General features: G+C 37.2%; 6 protein-coding genes across 6 annotated transcripts; 3 read left to right on the forward strand and 3 right to left on the reverse strand.

Annotated features, from left to right (window-relative positions):
- The first annotated feature begins 90 nt into the window (after window positions 1-90).
- LOC128876766 (potassium/sodium hyperpolarization-activated cyclic nucleotide-gated channel 1-like) lies at window positions 91-2,829 on the forward strand. The gene is made up of 9 exons (XM_054123407.1): window positions 91-433; window positions 508-746; window positions 911-1,126; window positions 1,238-1,400; window positions 1,473-1,606; window positions 1,681-1,868; window positions 1,946-2,151; window positions 2,244-2,453; window positions 2,515-2,829. The coding sequence occupies exons 1-9, from the start codon at window positions 383-385 to the stop codon at window positions 2,827-2,829; spliced, it is 1,722 nt and encodes a 573-aa protein (XP_053979382.1). The 5' UTR covers window positions 91-382.
- On the reverse strand, window positions 2,792-4,036 carry LOC128876754 (uncharacterized). Its single transcript, XM_054123392.1, has one exon. It carries the CDS (start codon window positions 4,027-4,029, stop codon window positions 2,929-2,931), a length of 1,101 nt encoding a protein of 366 aa, XP_053979367.1. The 5' UTR covers window positions 4,030-4,036; the 3' UTR covers window positions 2,792-2,928.
- Window positions 4,037-5,993: 1,957 nt separating this feature from the next.
- Window positions 5,994-6,685, forward strand: LOC128876759 (ninjurin-A-like). Its single transcript, XM_054123398.1, has one exon. The coding sequence runs from the start codon at window positions 6,000-6,002 to the stop codon at window positions 6,672-6,674; it is 675 nt and encodes a 224-aa protein (XP_053979373.1). The 5' UTR covers window positions 5,994-5,999; the 3' UTR covers window positions 6,675-6,685.
- Window positions 6,686-6,719: 34 nt separating this feature from the next.
- LOC128876755 (tubulin epsilon and delta complex protein 1-like) lies at window positions 6,720-8,717 on the reverse strand. The gene is made up of 6 exons (XM_054123393.1): window positions 8,526-8,717; window positions 8,101-8,400; window positions 7,914-7,998; window positions 7,609-7,820; window positions 7,190-7,531; window positions 6,720-7,109 (listed from the first exon to the last, which is right to left on the reverse strand). Exons 2-6 carry the CDS (start codon window positions 8,218-8,220, stop codon window positions 6,771-6,773), a joined length of 1,098 nt encoding a protein of 365 aa, XP_053979368.1. The 5' UTR covers window positions 8,221-8,400; window positions 8,526-8,717; the 3' UTR covers window positions 6,720-6,770.
- A 489-nt stretch (window positions 8,718-9,206) lies between these two features.
- On the forward strand, window positions 9,207-13,862 carry LOC128876756 (neurotrophin 1-like). Its single transcript, XM_054123395.1, has 6 exons — window positions 9,207-9,532; window positions 11,514-11,760; window positions 11,949-12,130; window positions 12,207-12,266; window positions 12,378-12,481; window positions 12,571-13,862. The coding sequence occupies exons 1-6, from the start codon at window positions 9,473-9,475 to the stop codon at window positions 12,821-12,823; spliced, it is 906 nt and encodes a 301-aa protein (XP_053979370.1). The 5' UTR covers window positions 9,207-9,472; the 3' UTR covers window positions 12,824-13,862.
- A 483-nt stretch (window positions 13,863-14,345) lies between these two features.
- LOC128876765 (CDC42 small effector protein homolog) lies at window positions 14,346-16,709 on the reverse strand. The gene is made up of 4 exons (XM_054123406.1): window positions 16,057-16,709; window positions 15,823-15,936; window positions 15,209-15,500; window positions 14,346-15,125 (listed from the first exon to the last, which is right to left on the reverse strand). The coding sequence occupies exons 3-4, from the start codon at window positions 15,461-15,463 to the stop codon at window positions 15,117-15,119; spliced, it is 264 nt and encodes an 87-aa protein (XP_053979381.1). The 5' UTR covers window positions 15,464-15,500; window positions 15,823-15,936; window positions 16,057-16,709; the 3' UTR covers window positions 14,346-15,116.
- Window positions 16,710-16,756: the final 47 nt, after the last annotated feature.

The following is a 16,756-nucleotide window of genomic DNA, read 5'->3' on the forward strand; positions in this document are numbered from 1 at the left end:
CATACCAAATGACACAATGCCTTGAATGTCAAACGCCAACTAACCAGATAAATAATTACAAATACGAGAAAATCGAAATATCGAAATGTCGAATACGATTCAATCTGTATTTTATTTCTCTCTTATAATCATATACCACCAGTTTATTATGTCTGCATTCAATTATTATCCTTGCTGAAAAGAAACAAATTTTATTCAGCCATCAAAATCAAAGGATATTATATCTGTTCAATATAAAATTCGACGCGGGAAACATATTACTTGGATATCACTTTATACATTTATATTGGTTCGTTCTATAGAAAATAATAATTGCTATCGTACGTTTCACACGAGTCTCGCGTTACGTCACGATTGATATATCGAGACAACGATCAGAAATATGGATTTAATGGCTTACGTTCCTCATTTCTCGGAAGCGCCAAATGTCGAAGTAAGTTTGCTGTTAGAGATATAATAATTATTAAATGGTACAAAGGAAATTTATTCGGCTCTTGTATCGCATAGTATGCACCGATTATTCAGCATATTTGCCAGCAGCCGACAGAACAAGACGAGTTGGAAAATCATATAAAAGGGAATTCGATTGGGCCTAAATTGCAACGGTGGTTCATGCGACAACGTATCTTGTCCCGGAAGCATCCGTTAACGCGTTGGTGGCTGAAAAGCACGTCTACAGTCAATTACGAGATCTCGAGACACATCAAATCGTATCCTTATATGATACATCCTTTTAGTTCGTTCAGGTTAATTGCAATTTATGATTGTTTATCCTATAAAACGTATACATACATACATACATACAACGGTGGGTTTAATTGTGAGATCAAATCTAGTGGCTTCGAAATCTGTGACGTCAGATTCTTGATTGATTTTCAAATACAACGATTATGTTTCGATTCTGATATAGGATCGTTTGGGAATCGTTAATGGCTGTGTTCACCTTCGTGGGCCTTCTGATAATACCAGTTTCCATCACGTTTCATTTCGAAAATCATGATAACTGGCATATAATCAACGACATGATGAACATCGTATTCCTGTGCGATATAGTGATGTGGTTTTTTACTGGCTACTATGATTATCGGACAAAAGTCATAGTCCTTGATCCCAGGATAGTGGCACTGTATGTTAATGGATTGATCGTTCTCATACTTGAGATGCGCGATAGTTCAATTCACTTGTTACCGCTTCGTTGTCATCAACGCTGACCCTAATCGGCCTTATATCCATACAGAAAGTATTTGAAAAACTACTTCCTGATAGACTTCATGACCGTGCTACCCATAGGATTCATCGATCTCATTATTCCGAATTCGACGTGGTACTGCACCACTCTCAATATGTTGAAGATCTTACGGATTCGCAATATTATTGTTTATTCTCGCAGACTTCATAACGTTAGTTTGTTACGACGGCAATTTATAACGAGAGATCGATTGCCACACTATCGCGGCTATGCGTAATTTCAGGTGTACCGAATGAGCTTTCAACAGTACAAAATTCTAGAAACATTCTCCGTCATCGTAGTATGTGTTCACTGGGCCGGTTGCTTGGAATATTATGTTCCAATGTCCGTTGATCACCTGGGCACCTTAAGCAATGAGTTTAGTACCTGTACCCGGACTCTATTCAAACGCAGCTTTGCGTTTAAATGTTACAATCTGTATTTGTATTCAGTTCTTGGATCAGATCGTCGTATTTTCGGAACAAGAAAACAAAAGTGAAAAGATACCTGGTATGCCTGAATCGTGCCGTCACTTCGTTGGTACGTTCCGCGCATTATTTAGACGTGAAAACGCCAGAGGACATAATATTGAACTTGATATTGACGGTCGTCGGGTTCCTTGGTTTCATGTATTTATTAAGTAAGCAAAGCCGAACTACAAACATTTCCTCCAAGTTCCCGAAACAACCTGCAATCGTTATTCCTCTTTTTTTTTAGCCCAATTCTCTCATTTGATGACGACGTTTCACATAACTATCAAGCGGCATCTGAAGATCATACAACAGTTACAGGAGTATATGCGATACAAAGAATTGCCACACTCGCTGCAACGTCGCTTACTGATATTTTATCATTACCGAAACAGGAAGGGCTTCGAACGAGATGCAAAAATTATAAACCAAGTTTCTCCCTACTTGCGCGAGGTCCCTTAAACGTTTACCGATCTAATAGGTTCTCAAATGTTTCGGTGGGTCGTTAAAATCTAATAAGACAGAACGAAGCTTTCTTTTTCTAGGAACTCATTTTACATAATTATCTGAGGCTGATCAGCACCGTGGAATTGTTCAAGCATCTACCGGAAACGGTGGTGTCCCAGTTGGTCAGCGAGTTACGCTCCGAAATCTTTATGACTGGTGATGAGATCGTTAAAGCTGGTACACTTGGCGAATCCCTCTACTTCATCGCTTGCGGTACTGTGGCGGTGTACACTTCTACAGGAAAAGAAGTAACGTTAATCGCATCGACGATTGTGTTTCTCTTTCCGACGAGATTCCTACAATTTCAAGGTATGTCATTTGGAGGATGGAACTTACTTCGGGGAAATGGCACTAGTGATGGAAAGCGACCACAGGATAGCGACCGTGATCGCGGTAGAAACTTGCGAAGTCAACGTTTTGGATCGTAATGACTTTAGGCGACACATATCTCCGTATCCAGACCTATTGAATCGTTTGCAAAACGTAGCCCTCGAGCACCTGGAAAAGAGTCTTGCCCTCGGAGACGCGTACAATCTGGACGCACCAACTGGTCCTCGGTATATTAACATAAGTAGCATACAGAGCAGTAGGAAAGATGTGCCGTCGCATCAAACGGAACGCTAAATTCGTCTTGATACTACGCTTTAACAACGTTTAATGCTAATCCTAAGCAGCTTGATTTTTAGTACAAGTGACTTTAAGTAGTTTATATTAACGAACGTATCAACGATAGTTCCTCCGTCTATACGGATTTTTGTAGGACTGTTGGTAAACGGACATGAGTCTCCAGTGTTCTGGGTAATCGGTACCTCTGCAACCATTTACGACGCTGAAAGGAGGAGTCAAGGTGTCGATGCGGAAACTTCTTTTCGCAAAAGGAGTCTTGGGCTTTGGCACCGTTATTTTCGAACCGTTTCTTCGTTGATCGCGCTGTTCCTTTTCAAGGCCCAATGCCAACCCAACGGCCGATTTGATCAATCTAGGATCATCTTTGAAACTCCTTGGCTCGCAAGCCACGCACTTTTTCAAGGACACCCTCTTGGGTTGTTCCTCGATTCGAGCCTTGTTCGAAATACTCGCACCGCTCAAGCTTCTGCAGAGACATTCACAGGGACCTCCTTCGAGGTCCTTATCTTTATTCTCGTTCTCATAACGATCAGACTTTGAATTATTTACCGATTTTCTTTGTGCCTTGCATCGACTCTGACAACACTCCTCGTTTCTTCCAATCTCAGAAGAAAGAGACGATCCAGAATTCGGGCCACGTTGAACAAGTGTGAATATAGCGGGTGCGAGTCCACCATCGGACCCATCGATATGAGAGGGTTTGGGTGGCTCGTAGACAGGATCTATAGGAGTCTCCCAACAGATCGCCAAATCCATTTTCGTTCTCGGCTCCTTGCAACCTAGGGCTGATCCGTAACGTTTGTTCGATAAATTAGCGTGGTCTTTGAATTCTTCACCGCAACAGTCGCAACATTTTCCCGTTTTCGTTGAAACTCGATGACAGGACGTTCTTGGTATAGCTATCTTAAAGACGGCATCCTCGACTTTATCGGGTAGAGGTTGATGCTCCAGATTTTCCGCGTGAAGTTTCTTTGCCAAGGCAAATTGGTCGTAGCAAGGTGATTGACTTTTTCGGGATATTCCTGGCCAATTCTTCTCGACGTCTCTTTGCTCTGAACATTCTGACACGTGTTTCGTTAAAGAAGGTATTCTCAAGTTCCCAGAAATATACTTTGGCTGGCAACACTCGTGCGACTCGTTGCTTTTTGCTGGCACAATTATTCCTGGACAGTGGGCGCAGCACTTTTGGGCCTTCATGTTCAGAATCGCATCCTTTCAATTATTTTAATAGCGAATCGGTTCAAGTTACGTTATTACCTGACGAGTCAAATAGTCTGGGTACATAGAATTAGACAGGAGTGTAATTGCGCTCAACAGCATATACCTTTCCATCCATTTCCGCGCTTCGCTCGAACGCGACTGCAGGAATGGTGGTACTTTTGGAATCTAAGTTAACTGTAATGGTTGTTTACTTGACGACGAACTAGCTCGATATCATGATTCTATATAGTTATACGGAAATAGACCTGTTCCGGATAATGTTAAAATTGGAAGAATCGAGTAACCTCGAAGTTGTTACGTGATTTTGCATTTTTTAGTATATGCGTTGTATTATCTAACATAACTTTGTTACTTCCTGTATTTGATTGAATAAAAATTTGAATGTTTCCAACACTTTTCACGTCTGCGTGTAGTTTTATTCTGAGAATTGTTCTGTATCGACACCGTATATGAAATCATATGATAGCTGATTCATAGGTATTCATCAGTATTCGTTTCTGTGAAACTTATAGTTTCGAAGATATTTGAAGTGTTGATAGTAGTTATTGTCTCACACTTTATATGTATATTCATAACTGTAGCATAGATACTAGCTTTCGCGTTAAGATTCCACGCAAGACAGTTCACGATCGGAGAACTTCCTGATGCGCTATTTCGGTTCGCCGTATCGTTGCACAATACATCGATAGTTGGCTGTGTGTTAGTACCGGAATCTGTGTCCGCAGGCAAAGCGTGTCTCGCGTCGGGACTCGGGAATCACCGATGACGATGGGTAAATACGGTGAATACTCGTTGACGGTGCTTGGTGCTTTCCCCAGGACGATAAATTTAGATAGGTACGGTCCACCTCCAACAATATGAAATACGATATTTCGATTTAAAGACCAGACCAGCTTTTATATTCGCCGAAAATCTTAAATAGAACATTTGCCAGAAAACAATGACTTACATTTACTACGACGTATCGTATTTCTGTTACGTTAATATAAGAATTTCTGTCAAATTTAATTTTCAAAATAATTCTTAATTCTTAATTCTTATTTTCAAGCGAATCGTAATGTTGTAGTTCTGATTCTGCGAATGATAAACATTATTTTTAGTAACATATTGCGAGTGTTACAAGGTTCTGTTGGAGCAATGCCATTCCCCTTCTATTATATTGCACGGAAGCCTTGACGTAAAGTATCACGAGAGCTTCTTTAAACATGCCCTGAGGAGCACATGGCAGTAACACGCAACAACACACCAAGTCTTAATGATTTTCTTCGTTGCGACGAATCTACATTGTATTTCAAGTAAAGACAATTAAATAGATGTCACGTTGAACTATGAACTGGCATTGTTCCCATTAACTGTTTCACGACTTTAAACAAAAGCGTAGAATTGTAGCGGGTATTGTGTGAAAAACAGAGTGCAACAAAAACGGAATTGACTAAAAGAAAACAAACAACGACCTTGACTAAACTGGTAAATCCAGAATCTAAACGGGATCGTAACGTTTCGATGGCGACGTCACCGATAGGTCTGTGATTCACCTTGTTTCGATCTAATGAATGGAGAGTACCGATCCGTCGACGGGTTACCCACCAAACAGATCGGTCTCAGCTGAGAGCAGTGACAGTTGTACGCGACGAGTACAAAAGCCATTTCGTTATTATCGTGTTATCGCATGTTTTCATTTTTGTAATTATAATTTCCATTTGGCGTATTGCTTTTTCATTTCGTATGGAAAAAACGAAATGCTCGAGCGGTTGTAAATACCTGAATCTTGAAATGCCAAAGATCCGTGGATCGATGCTGAACCTTAAGAGACGCGCGAGTTTTGTGCATTAAGAATATTCACTAAAAGTCGTTTGACTGTTACTTTACCTGGCAAGTATCGGAATTACTTGAACGGTAAACAATCATACACGAATCAATTGTGATTAACAGTGTGTTCATAAACAATGGCACGGCTAAACGACAACAGCAATGAAATCATCTACATGGATGACATCGAGGACCAAGTGTCGGAACCGTTGACCTCTAAAGAATTAGAAGCGGTAGTTATACCGCGATTTGGTTCCATGTTGGAGACGGACAACACGAATAATCCCCGACCAACTTCCGGACCTGAAATCGACGATCTTGAACCAGAAGGAAAATCAACGATCGATTTCGATCATCGAGGAATAGACGACGGTCTTCTACCGGAAGCTCCACGAACACCTGATATTTCCACGTTTCCTGATAGTAGAACTCCGTTCTTTCCGGTGCCACCTATTCAAAATATACCAGACGTGAATATTTATCAGCACAAGAAAACGCTTGCCCAGGGAATGATGGACCTGGCCCTTTTGTCTGCTAACGCGAATCAACTGCGCTACGTTTTACAGACAGACGGAGGACATCCGTATTTTTATCCTTCGCTGGTTATGATAGGTGCTAGTTTGTTCTTGCAAATCGCTGTGGGAATTGGCCTGATCTGGAATAGCAGATATAACGTTAAAGACAACGCCCAAATGTGTAAGGCCGAACAGGCGAACAATTTTACAGTGATCGGTATATTTTTAGTGACCATTCTTAATGTTTTCATTTCGTCGTTTGGCGTAGTCGACCAGATTTCGATCATTTCTACGTGACACACGAGATACCAGTGAAATGAAATTGAATGCTTTAGTCAAATGTAAGAATAAGGATGAACCTGATCCGTGATATTTTTTATTTTGTTATAAAAATTATAGTTGAATACAAGAAGGAATTAAATGCATCATTTTCTTTAATTCAAAGGAAAGACTTTTCTTTTTTTCAGATAAATCCTCTATTTCTTTGTTTAATTCGGCAGACATCTCCGTTAACCAATTATCCAATTCTATTTCAATCTTTTTAGACCACTGTAAACGCGATACACACCCACAACGGTGATTTTGACAACTGGATTCCTTCATGCTAGATAAGAATTCAAGTTTCTCTCGTACGATATGATGTAACAAAGAAACAAACTTTATAACTTCGTTCCAATTTATATCATTTATATTAGAATTTATAGATTTATCAAGCTCCTCGAATACCGTTACCTGAAATTTGTATTATCATTGTTTGATTATATTTCGTGCAACGGAATGCGTAAAACTTGGGCAAAGTTTTAATCATTTACCATCCAGTCAAAAAATATATATTCCTTTTTCGACCATTTCATATGTAAATCTAATAAAGTACCGATACTGGATAATTCCTTCAAATATCTTTTATCTTCATCAGATAACGCATCTTTGTTAACGGTCGCAATACGTTTTATCAATGCTAATTCCGATACGCTCAGATGTGGGAGACCGCTAGTGCCGATGCTTGCGGCGTGAACTTTGCTTATTAATTTAGTTCTTTCAGAAATTAGTTCGGATATCTCTTTTATATTATAATTCACTTTACCGCTTAAGTATAATATATTGTTCATTTGCGCAGTCCATGTCTCTGGTACATCGTATTCTATTTTCATTTCCTAGAAACATATATAATTTCAAAATAAATCTTTAATGTCGTATCCTAATTCACTTCACGTCTAATGTAAAAAATTACTTCAGAGTTATTTAAATTTGAACATTCGCTTCCAAATACGCTGTTGGAGAGATTTATTTTAATTATACTGCTCAAAACATCTTGCGTTCCAAGAAGCCATGAAAATGCAACTAACAACTCTCTGGTATTCTTACTGTCTTCGCCAAGAGCATAAAACTCTATCGCTGGGTAACGTAAATATGCAAAATACAATTTCGTAGCCCACACTGTACCTGAAAAAAAAGACATAGAAGAAATAGAATTAACAAAATGCCATACAAAGTCTCCTAATCAAAACAAATTTAACAAGAAATAACTTAATTTACCACATTGTTCAAAATTGACTTCGATCTGTTTTTCTTTTACGGCATGATAACTTAGAGCATACAACGTTTTCCAGAACGTCTCGGTCTAACATAGAAAATAAATTAACTATCACGATCTTGTTTTTGTAAGTTATTTACATACAAAACACTATGTAAGGGGTTATGTGATATCACTCGTAATACTCACGACATTTTCGGCTGTATTATTGAACTTCGCTAGTCTGAAATACTCAGGTTTCATCGCGACATTGATAGATAAATTTAAATGTTGACATAATAGGACCAAAATGCTTTTTATGTCTGACATTGTTACGATTCAAATGATGATAGTGACATTTCACGCGCACAGTTTACAACTTCGTACGTTTGGCGCGCAAGCAACGCGTTTCAAAGTTGCAGTCTTTCTATGTTCCTTAATAAAGAATTGTTTATTAAACTTTCTAAAACAATTGCAAACGTAATTTTCTTTTCAACGTTACCATCTCTCCTTTTAACGTCATTAACAAGTATTAGTACGCGTGAAAAAAATATAAACGTGTTATTTAGAACAACAATTTCTTTCATTGGAAGCATTTGAATAAGTGAGCAAGAATAGTTGAGTGGAATTATTACCTGTATAATTACGGTGAATTACGGTTGCAAGTGTTAACGAGGAAATCGGCAGGTAGCCGTATTGGTCACAGCCAACTTGGAACGCGTGACACCTGTTAACAGACGACACTTTTTCTTTGTTTTTGGAGAGCTTCAAGTACCAGTCAAACGCAGAATAATGTTGAATAGTCGTTAAATGATACAATGTTGTACGTATTTCTATCGAGGAGAAAATCAATCGTAATACCGCATGCTCTTTGGTTATAGATTTCTTCAAATTGTTTGAAATACATCGGTCGATCAGTGACGTATACAAGATGCTTGTCATCTCACCTCTCCCCCTCCCCCCATCTCCCCCACCTATTGATCAACAAAAATCTACATGTCAAATCTGTACGTGTGATTGTAATTTAAGCAAAAAGTGTGAAATAACAAGATTCGTTTCGATGTATTCAAACTATTAACGATGCAAACGTCGGCGTCGGTTTGTAACTCGTGGTTCTGACCAAACCAAAGTGCCCCTCTGCGATACGAATCCGTAATGCATCGGTAAGTTCTCCCCGTCGCGGTCGCCCCGTTTCCTGTGGCACAATGCACAAAGGCTGTGATTACGGGCGGAATTAATGTGACGGAAAACGTAAACCCCACCTGGTACGTTGAACAACCGGTCAATCGTCATCGTCAATCGCGTGCGATCGGTTGAACGTGCAGGATCGTCGAGCGATCTATCGACGATCGAGTTCGCTCTCAACTCTTCTCTTTTACATAGTTCTACTCTGTTACGTGCAACTCTAAGTTAACGGTCGTATCCATGCCACGGTTCACTTCTTCGCTGCTTCTTCACGGATAATCAGAGAACGCGTATAGTTATAGTGTCGTTCTAGTCTTCTGGTAGACTATGAGAACAAGTGAACTAGTGTGGATGTAAAGTGACCCGATTACGTTAGAGATATTGAAAAGTGCCGAAAATGGAAGGAAAACGCGGACCGATCTTAACGCTCGCCAAGCTGTGTCTTTTAATCGTATTGGTAAGAACTGATCATGTTTCCCGAAGTACAAGTCTGTCACAACAGTAAACAAATAGGAAGTACCACTAATACTCTTTAGTCGTTTCATGTGAATTTAGTTGAAAAGCTTTCTCTATTTCGACGTTTCGTTCGAAGATTGCTTGGCTCTCTTTGGAAATAAATATTTCCAATCGTAATTTCCAATTTAATTTCATCTTCTCCAAACGGTGGAAAATGAAATCGTCTCGTATGTATTTTACGGACGTAATGGTTCAGTTTGTAAGTTTTACGGATAAACTTACGAAGTTACAAAAATGAAAAATTATCGAATTAAAAGGAGTTTCGAAACATGATCGCCGTGTGTCGTTAGGGCTGTAGATTTTCTTGAACGCTACATGTTAGAACAAAGTCTGCAATTAACGGCTGATCGGTCATATTTACGTAACCCGAGATTTATTATCATCGAGTAACTGTATCTCGGTAGTTAGGGTGAACTTGTGGCAAATCGAATAGCTATTTTTAAGCGCTTTTTATCGCAGATATGTCAGCAAACGTGAATGAAAGACGCATTTTGATACGATTGATCGAACGCGAAAATTCAATATCTTCAACGTTTAGTAGCTATACAAAGCGTGATCCTTTTATATAATTTAAACGACTTGTTTCGTTTAACGAATGTTGCCATGAAATAAAATCAGACTGCAGTCCAACATAATGAAATTAGACCGCAACAAATCGAATCACTGCTTTATTTCTACTATACATTAAGGATTATAACGATTTACGGCAAGGACGAATAGTATTCGTGCGGACATCTTATAAATATTAGATTCGCGTGCCGTTTTAGGTTGACGTTCACGATTCGCAGAATTCTATAATACGCCACTGGGAATAATAAAGTTATAAATAGAAATTCTTCTTGCAGAGTTTAAAATACAGACTCTCCCTAAGAGTTTGATGGAAAACTTGAGCCCACCAATATTGTAGAAATAGTAGCGTGTGTCTCTGATTTAAAAATGAAAAGACACATTTAAGCGTGATAATGCGCGCATTTCTACTTCCGTCGCTTTGTTGTCCTCGAAAATTCTGCCGTAACGTTTATTATTAGACTTCGCCTCTTTGTTTTTTTACCAGATTGTTATCATTGCGTTTACAAAGCAGGTGTTTCTTTCGTATTATTTTGCTGTTAACAATTCGCCAAACATTAAACCTACTTCTACGTCCTTTGAATACGCACACATTTCCAAAATTAATTCGTCGATCATCACCTATCTCGATCTCTTGGAAAACAGTATCGACGAGGTTGAGAAACACTCTTCTAATAAATGCTATAATATATGCTAAGGTACATTATTTGCCAGAGACTCGATTATTGGCGAACGCGTTTATCTTGTTTTAAAATCTTTAGTAATCTATTCAAGAAAATAAACGACAAACACATTATGCAAGAACCATTAATATTCCCGTATTCTCTTATTGTTAGTAGAGAAATTATCGTTCGTATTCTCTGACTTGTACGAAAATACAAAGTTTAGAAGCTACATGAAATATGTAATCGTGATCGAGTTACCAGATTCTTATAACGGTAGAGTCGACTTTCCTTCCATCGGACAACCTTATTTTGTCTCTTTTAATAGAACACCAGATTCTCCACACGAAAACCAACTGTACACGGTTCGAATAGAAAATGTTGCAACCAGTAATCCTTCGCGAGACCCAGAAAGTGAAATTTGGAGCCTTAATCTAAAGAAAAAACGTAATATAAGTAAACAAATAAAAACAGGACTCCCCCTTTGTCTTCTTTGCATATAGAGTAATACATTATATTATTGCTCGGAACTAAATGATAATAAACATACCCGTTTAGGGAACGTCTTTAATCTTCAAAGATCGTGTTACGGCAATGCTTGAAATCCTTTGTTTGATTCGATCACCTGTTATCATTGAAAAGTTTGATATTAATTAACGTAATCTTGTTTTTTTTTTTTTTTTTTTTTTTTAGATAGTACATAATGTTTATGCGTATCCATACCCAGTTAATCAAAAAGAGAAGGACACTAATTTCAATAAAAGTCGAGCAAAAAAACAAGGCGAGAAATTCGTTGAAAAACTTTTTGATAAGGATGAATCTCTCGCTTCCGAAGAATGGTCTGACAGCAACGACGGTAGACCGACCAGGAGGGTCCAAAGAGATACTTCGGACACATCTTCGAAACCCCTGGCAAGAAGTTTCATAAGTCAGCATAAAGGTAAGAAAAAATTAATTTGAATTGGTCTAATCTACCTAGTCCCATGTTGTTATTATTATTCGGTATACGCGTTAATTATAGTCGCGACTGTATCGAGCTTACGATTAAATAGTTCATGAAATGAAACATACGTCACGCGTGGGTTTGTATCTTGGACCATCGACTCTTTACTTGTTGTTTGTTATTAGGTTCATCGTCCCAGGAGATGCAGTCGGATGGTAAGATTGTATTTCCGGGAGAAATAAATAATCAGGTACCGGTTTGCAAGGGGTCCACGTATTGCGAGAAGATTAATTCTTACCCTCGAGATTTAGTAACTACCGCGATCCACCGGAACGAAACTCTCAAGTACCTCGCAGGTGTAGACGTAGTTAGTATCATATTATTTTTGAAATATTTCAAAGTAGTTACCTTATTTTATCGTAATTTGTTCTGTGTGCTACTAGCTATCCGATATAGAGCAGAGGATCGATCCGATGGATGACACACCTCTCTGCGTATCGACCGTATGTATAAATTGTTCCTTATCTTTCTTGTTTCCTACAAAAAAAAATAGCCAACTTGTTACTACAAATGATTCAAAATTAATTTATACAAAAAATCACATACAATTCAAGGAGCAAGTGATATTTCCTCAATCGGCAGAGAATAAGGAGAATCAATGGAAATATATTGCAAATCAAGAAAATTTCAAGCAGGGTGTGCGGATCGAAAAGTGTAGGTGGGTGTCATACGAAGATCACCGTTAGAAAAAAAGATAATTTACTATAGTTTGAATGTAATGTTATAAAAGTTCTGTATCACTTGCAGCAAGGAGAATGTCAGTTGTAACGTGATTGGTAATCTCGCCGAAGGCTATACAACAAAGTGTAAACAAAAATACGTGTATAGACAACTCGCGGCAGTATTATCGGATGGTACCGTTGTTCCGGACACTTTCAAGTTTCCATCGAGTTGCTGTTGCCACGTCTCATTTGTTGGAAATCCGTATACAAGGATGGGTGTCATCGATGGGGTTGAAAAGAGTCAATTCACGCCTGTTAAAACGCGTAGGAGAAAATGAACGTTGTTACGAAGAAATCAAGGAAATCATCTTTTCAACAGCTTTCATCGATACCCTGTTGATTCTAGAGAGACTTTGGACAAATATGTATTTACAGTACATTTATTATTAACGAGAAACGAATCGCGAAAACCATTCCATAGATTGGAGTAAAATATTACGAATTCTTGTAGCAAACAAACAAAATGTCTCTAAATGAATGTATGCATAAATGTTTGAGTGCAAGATAATTTGTAAATATCGAAATCGCGTTTTTTTGCAAGTTACCCAGGCACTTTTGTAAATATTTTGATTTTTTTAAAGAATGATATGAAATACGCGAAACAGTCTACCAGCTTAACTGGTGAAGTTATAAATCTTGCGAATGATAAAAGACTCGCAGGCGTTTCTTCAATAATCCATAATTCATGGATATTTAAAATATATTTAAGGAGGCAGCATGGCTGTCGATATATGTACGTATATCATGCATTTAATGGTAAAGTACAATTTAATTAGACGTGTTTATGTATACAATTTCTGACTGCACAAAATATTCTTTTCAAAGCGATTATTTCTTCAATTGTTTCGTGTTTCCGAAGCTTATGAAATATTTGTGGAAGGAGGCTTTTAAAAGAATATTTTGTATAAGAGGTACGAAGAAAGTCTCTGAAGCGAACGTAAATCTGTATTATGTGATATTATAGTCATTGAGATCAATGTTGTGATTTTGAATTTAGGAATACCATTTATTTTGTACCTAATTTCACCGATAACAAATAGTCTTCCGCAGATTAAAAGAACAAGTATTCAACGAATACAACGTGGAGCATTTAAAGGAACAATAATACATTTGTTATTGGTAAGGTACCGTGTTATATATAGTTGTTTTTATACACACACACACACGCGCGTATATATACATATATGTATATGTGTATATTTAACTGTATGAAACGAGATGCATTATAATTGATCTATGAACGCCACTTGTTGTTTTATTGTTAAAAAATGTAATTAAATATACTGAATGAAGTTGAAAATAAAATATTTTGTCTTATTTCTATAGTGTTCGAAACAACCACGCGAAGAAGTCTATTTTCCAAATACACAAATTTATGCTGACGTATTAAATACAATACTTATATCTATGTTCATGATATTTTTTATGGTTAATCAAATACTTATATATTATAATTTTGTAATTTTACGTTATCTTGTATAGATTTCAAAAGTATAAATATTTACCATGTGCATAGAAGTCGATCAGAAAATGGGGATACAAACATATTTCAGAAGAGTTAGATTTACCTAATAACTGTTTATAAGATCATCTAATGCATTATTAAATTTACAGTGGTCCAGGATTGTATATAAATTAGATTTTAGGAAATCCTCAAAGATTTCATTCCTCTTCTCGCATTTCACGTTGGTCCATGGTTATAGCTTTCAGAGATCACACTTTGTAAGATTAAAGTGTATTCAACCAAGAATGGCTAATATAATTCACGAGGTGTGATAGAATGATTATAGACTAGGCGAATACGTACAAATAATTTTTGTTCAATTTTTAACACATCTACGTTCCAAAAATTACCTAATGTAGGTTTATACATCCCATTCAGGGATGAATTACAGAAGTAGGAAAAATGGGCCGTGCTTTGTGAACTTGGACGTTCACCGTATACGCTAAAATATTTAATCGTTAGTCGGCACAGGCGAACCATGCGAAGTACATTCTTCTTTTTTTTTTTCTTTTTACACAAGCAGTACTACATAACGCGGAGTACTTACATTTTCACTTGGAAGTATAAGAATGGTATTAATGCTTATTCATGATAAATCTACGACTGCGATACAATTAATATATGATATAGCAGCTATAGTGTTAGTATATTACCGACAAACGTCGATTTCTTCGAATAGATGAATAATTGTAAAGTAGTAAAAAAAAATGCACCTCAAAGATATCGTGTATTATAATGTGGCAGTTTTGTGTTCCAGTGGAAAATCAAGTCTTTATCTCAGAAATAAAAAATAAACAATACAAAAGTGAAATGCACCTTATTATCGTTGAAATGCAAATTCTGTTTTTGCATTAACCGTAGTAACTTTTATTGCGGCGTGTTCAACCTATCCTTATAAATAAAAATGTTTCAAAAACGGTTAGTTCTTCCGAGCACGATTGTATGTACACCGAACTGCACGTATGTTTGTCTTAGTACAAGGAACATAGACATTAAAAACTCAGTCATTTTTTTAGTCTCGTTACAAGATCGTTCGCAGACCAGTCTAAAAGCTCCTTAATCTATTCTCAACATGCCTGAAATAAAAATAATCGATGTTTCATTGAATACCTATGCACTTTTTCGATAGGCTTTGTAACGATAATGAAAATGATTATACCTTAACGCTGTACGAAGTATCGTAGCCTCCTTTCATTTGCATCTGTGCTTGAATGTTTGATAATTGTGCACTGCTCATATCGATATCGCCGCTACTAACATGTCCGGTATGCCTAAAGTTCGTTGGTACTCCTATCATACTACGATCTATCCTTAATCTTTGATGTGACCTTTGTCTTCCATTACGTGCCCTTGGTCCTTGTTGTGTTAAACAACAGGTAAAACATTGCACCCAAAGTTCTCCACTGCCAGCCATTGTTTATTAATTTGTTTTAATTACTTTGATCTTGGAACTGAAACATGATATGCACAACAGTGATTAACAAAAGTGCATAGTTGCAATTCTCTGTATGTAACTAATTTTATATATTTGTTGAAACAATGCTTTAAAAAATTTTTAGTGGAAATAAAACTTCAATCTTTTTTGATTCTTCTTTTTAGATCGAATAATTTTAGTAAGAGTTACTTCGAATTTTATTACTTTCTTATAGTTAAAATACGTTATATAGATGAGAAATATTTTTAAATAATTCTTACAGATCGAATTTATGTTGTCTTATCGCTAAGCGAGTGAGTCAGACATGAAAACCAATACAGAAACAACAATACACTTACCGAATCGTCAAGTGACCGTACTGTCGTTCAGTCTAACCTTCGTGGTGACTTGAAACTCGAAAGCAGGGAAAAGCAAAACAAACATACCCTTTTGATCGATGAATGTATATGTGCCTGAAAAGGACAATCGTACCATTCTTATATCTATTTATTTGGACTGAACAATAACAAAAATGAAATTTACACAGAAAAGAAAATCTATTTTATGGAAGAACAGAGATAGACGATACGCACCAGTTCGCAAAATGTAGACTTTTGTATGAATTTCAATTTCCGCACGGTATATAAATCTGCGTCCTTCTTTCTTCTTCTTCTAATCCGTTTACCAAATCATCGCAAGATGATTGCGTATCGCATAACCTTTTAAAGGGATTTCTCGTACAAGGTCAAAATGAAAATCACTTTATCGGTTCTTTTTTTCGAGAAATTCAGCTGCCGTTTGTAAAGGATTCGAATTTAGGAATTATAAAGCCGAATGTCAACGTGATCAACGGTCATCGGCAGAGTGAAATATACCGTAGCGCCGTAGCGTATCCATCCCATATATCGCAAGTTGCAAGAATCCCCGAGCAAATCCGAAAGAAGACGAGATTGGACGAAAATTACCGATCCATAGGAAGTCTGATTTGAACACACAAAGAACGTGTTGCGCTAGATACTAAATGCCTCTCATAATCAGTGATTTCTCAGCATTTAAAAAATGTTTAAGCCTGAAATAGATAGTACATTCAAAATGTAAAATTGTAATGTAAAATTTGAAACTGTACACAAGTGCAATGCTAATCATACAGTTTCCTCAGACTTCTCTTATGAATAGCTTGTTCGAGCAGTGTGTACAAATCTGAGTAGGTCGAGTATATTCTAGAAGCTCGTGGTCTAACACACAAAGAATATACCGTCGTTCCGAATATAAATTTGGTCAATATAAATATTA

The sequence above is a fragment of the Hylaeus volcanicus genome, chromosome 5, assembly GCF_026283585.1.
Source record: "Hylaeus volcanicus isolate JK05 chromosome 5, UHH_iyHylVolc1.0_haploid, whole genome shotgun sequence".
In the NCBI taxonomy this organism is placed as follows: Eukaryota; Metazoa; Arthropoda; class Insecta; order Hymenoptera; family Colletidae; genus Hylaeus; species Hylaeus volcanicus.

Bases quoted from the DNA above. Each gene is read 5' to 3' on its own strand.
- LOC128876766 (XM_054123407.1), top strand. From the start codon at position 383: ATGGATTTAATGGCTTACGTTCCTCATTTCTCGGAAGCGCCAAATGTC. The intron at 747-910 runs GTTAATTGCAAT...ATTCTGATATAG, and splicing joins CATCCTTTTAGTTCGTTCAG to GATCGTTTGGGAATCGTTAA. The intron at 1,869-1,945 runs GTAAGCAAAGCC...CTTTTTTTTTAG, and splicing joins TGGTTTCATGTATTTATTAA to CCCAATTCTCTCATTTGATG.
- LOC128876755 (XM_054123393.1), bottom strand. From the start codon at position 8,220: ATGTCAGACATAAAAAGCATTTTGGTCCTATTATGTCAACATTTAAAT. The intron at 7,999-8,100 runs GTGAGTATTACG...TTTCTATGTTAG, and splicing joins ATAATACAGCCGAAAATGTC to ACCGAGACGTTCTGGAAAAC. The intron at 7,821-7,913 runs GTAAATTAAGTT...CTTTTTTTTCAG, and splicing joins AGTCAATTTTGAACAATGTG to GTACAGTGTGGGCTACGAAA.
- LOC128876754 (XM_054123392.1), bottom strand. From the start codon at position 4,029: ATGAAGGCCCAAAAGTGCTGCGCCCACTGTCCAGGAATAATTGTGCCA.
- LOC128876756 (XM_054123395.1), top strand. From the start codon at position 9,473: ATGGAAGGAAAACGCGGACCGATCTTAACGCTCGCCAAGCTGTGTCTT. The intron at 11,761-11,948 runs GTAAGAAAAAAT...GTTTGTTATTAG, and splicing joins TTTCATAAGTCAGCATAAAG to GTTCATCGTCCCAGGAGATG. The intron at 12,267-12,377 runs GTATGTATAAAT...ATACAATTCAAG, and splicing joins CACCTCTCTGCGTATCGACC to GAGCAAGTGATATTTCCTCA.
- LOC128876759 (XM_054123398.1), top strand. From the start codon at position 6,000: ATGGCACGGCTAAACGACAACAGCAATGAAATCATCTACATGGATGAC.
- LOC128876765 (XM_054123406.1), bottom strand. From the start codon at position 15,463: ATGGCTGGCAGTGGAGAACTTTGGGTGCAATGTTTTACCTGTTGTTTA.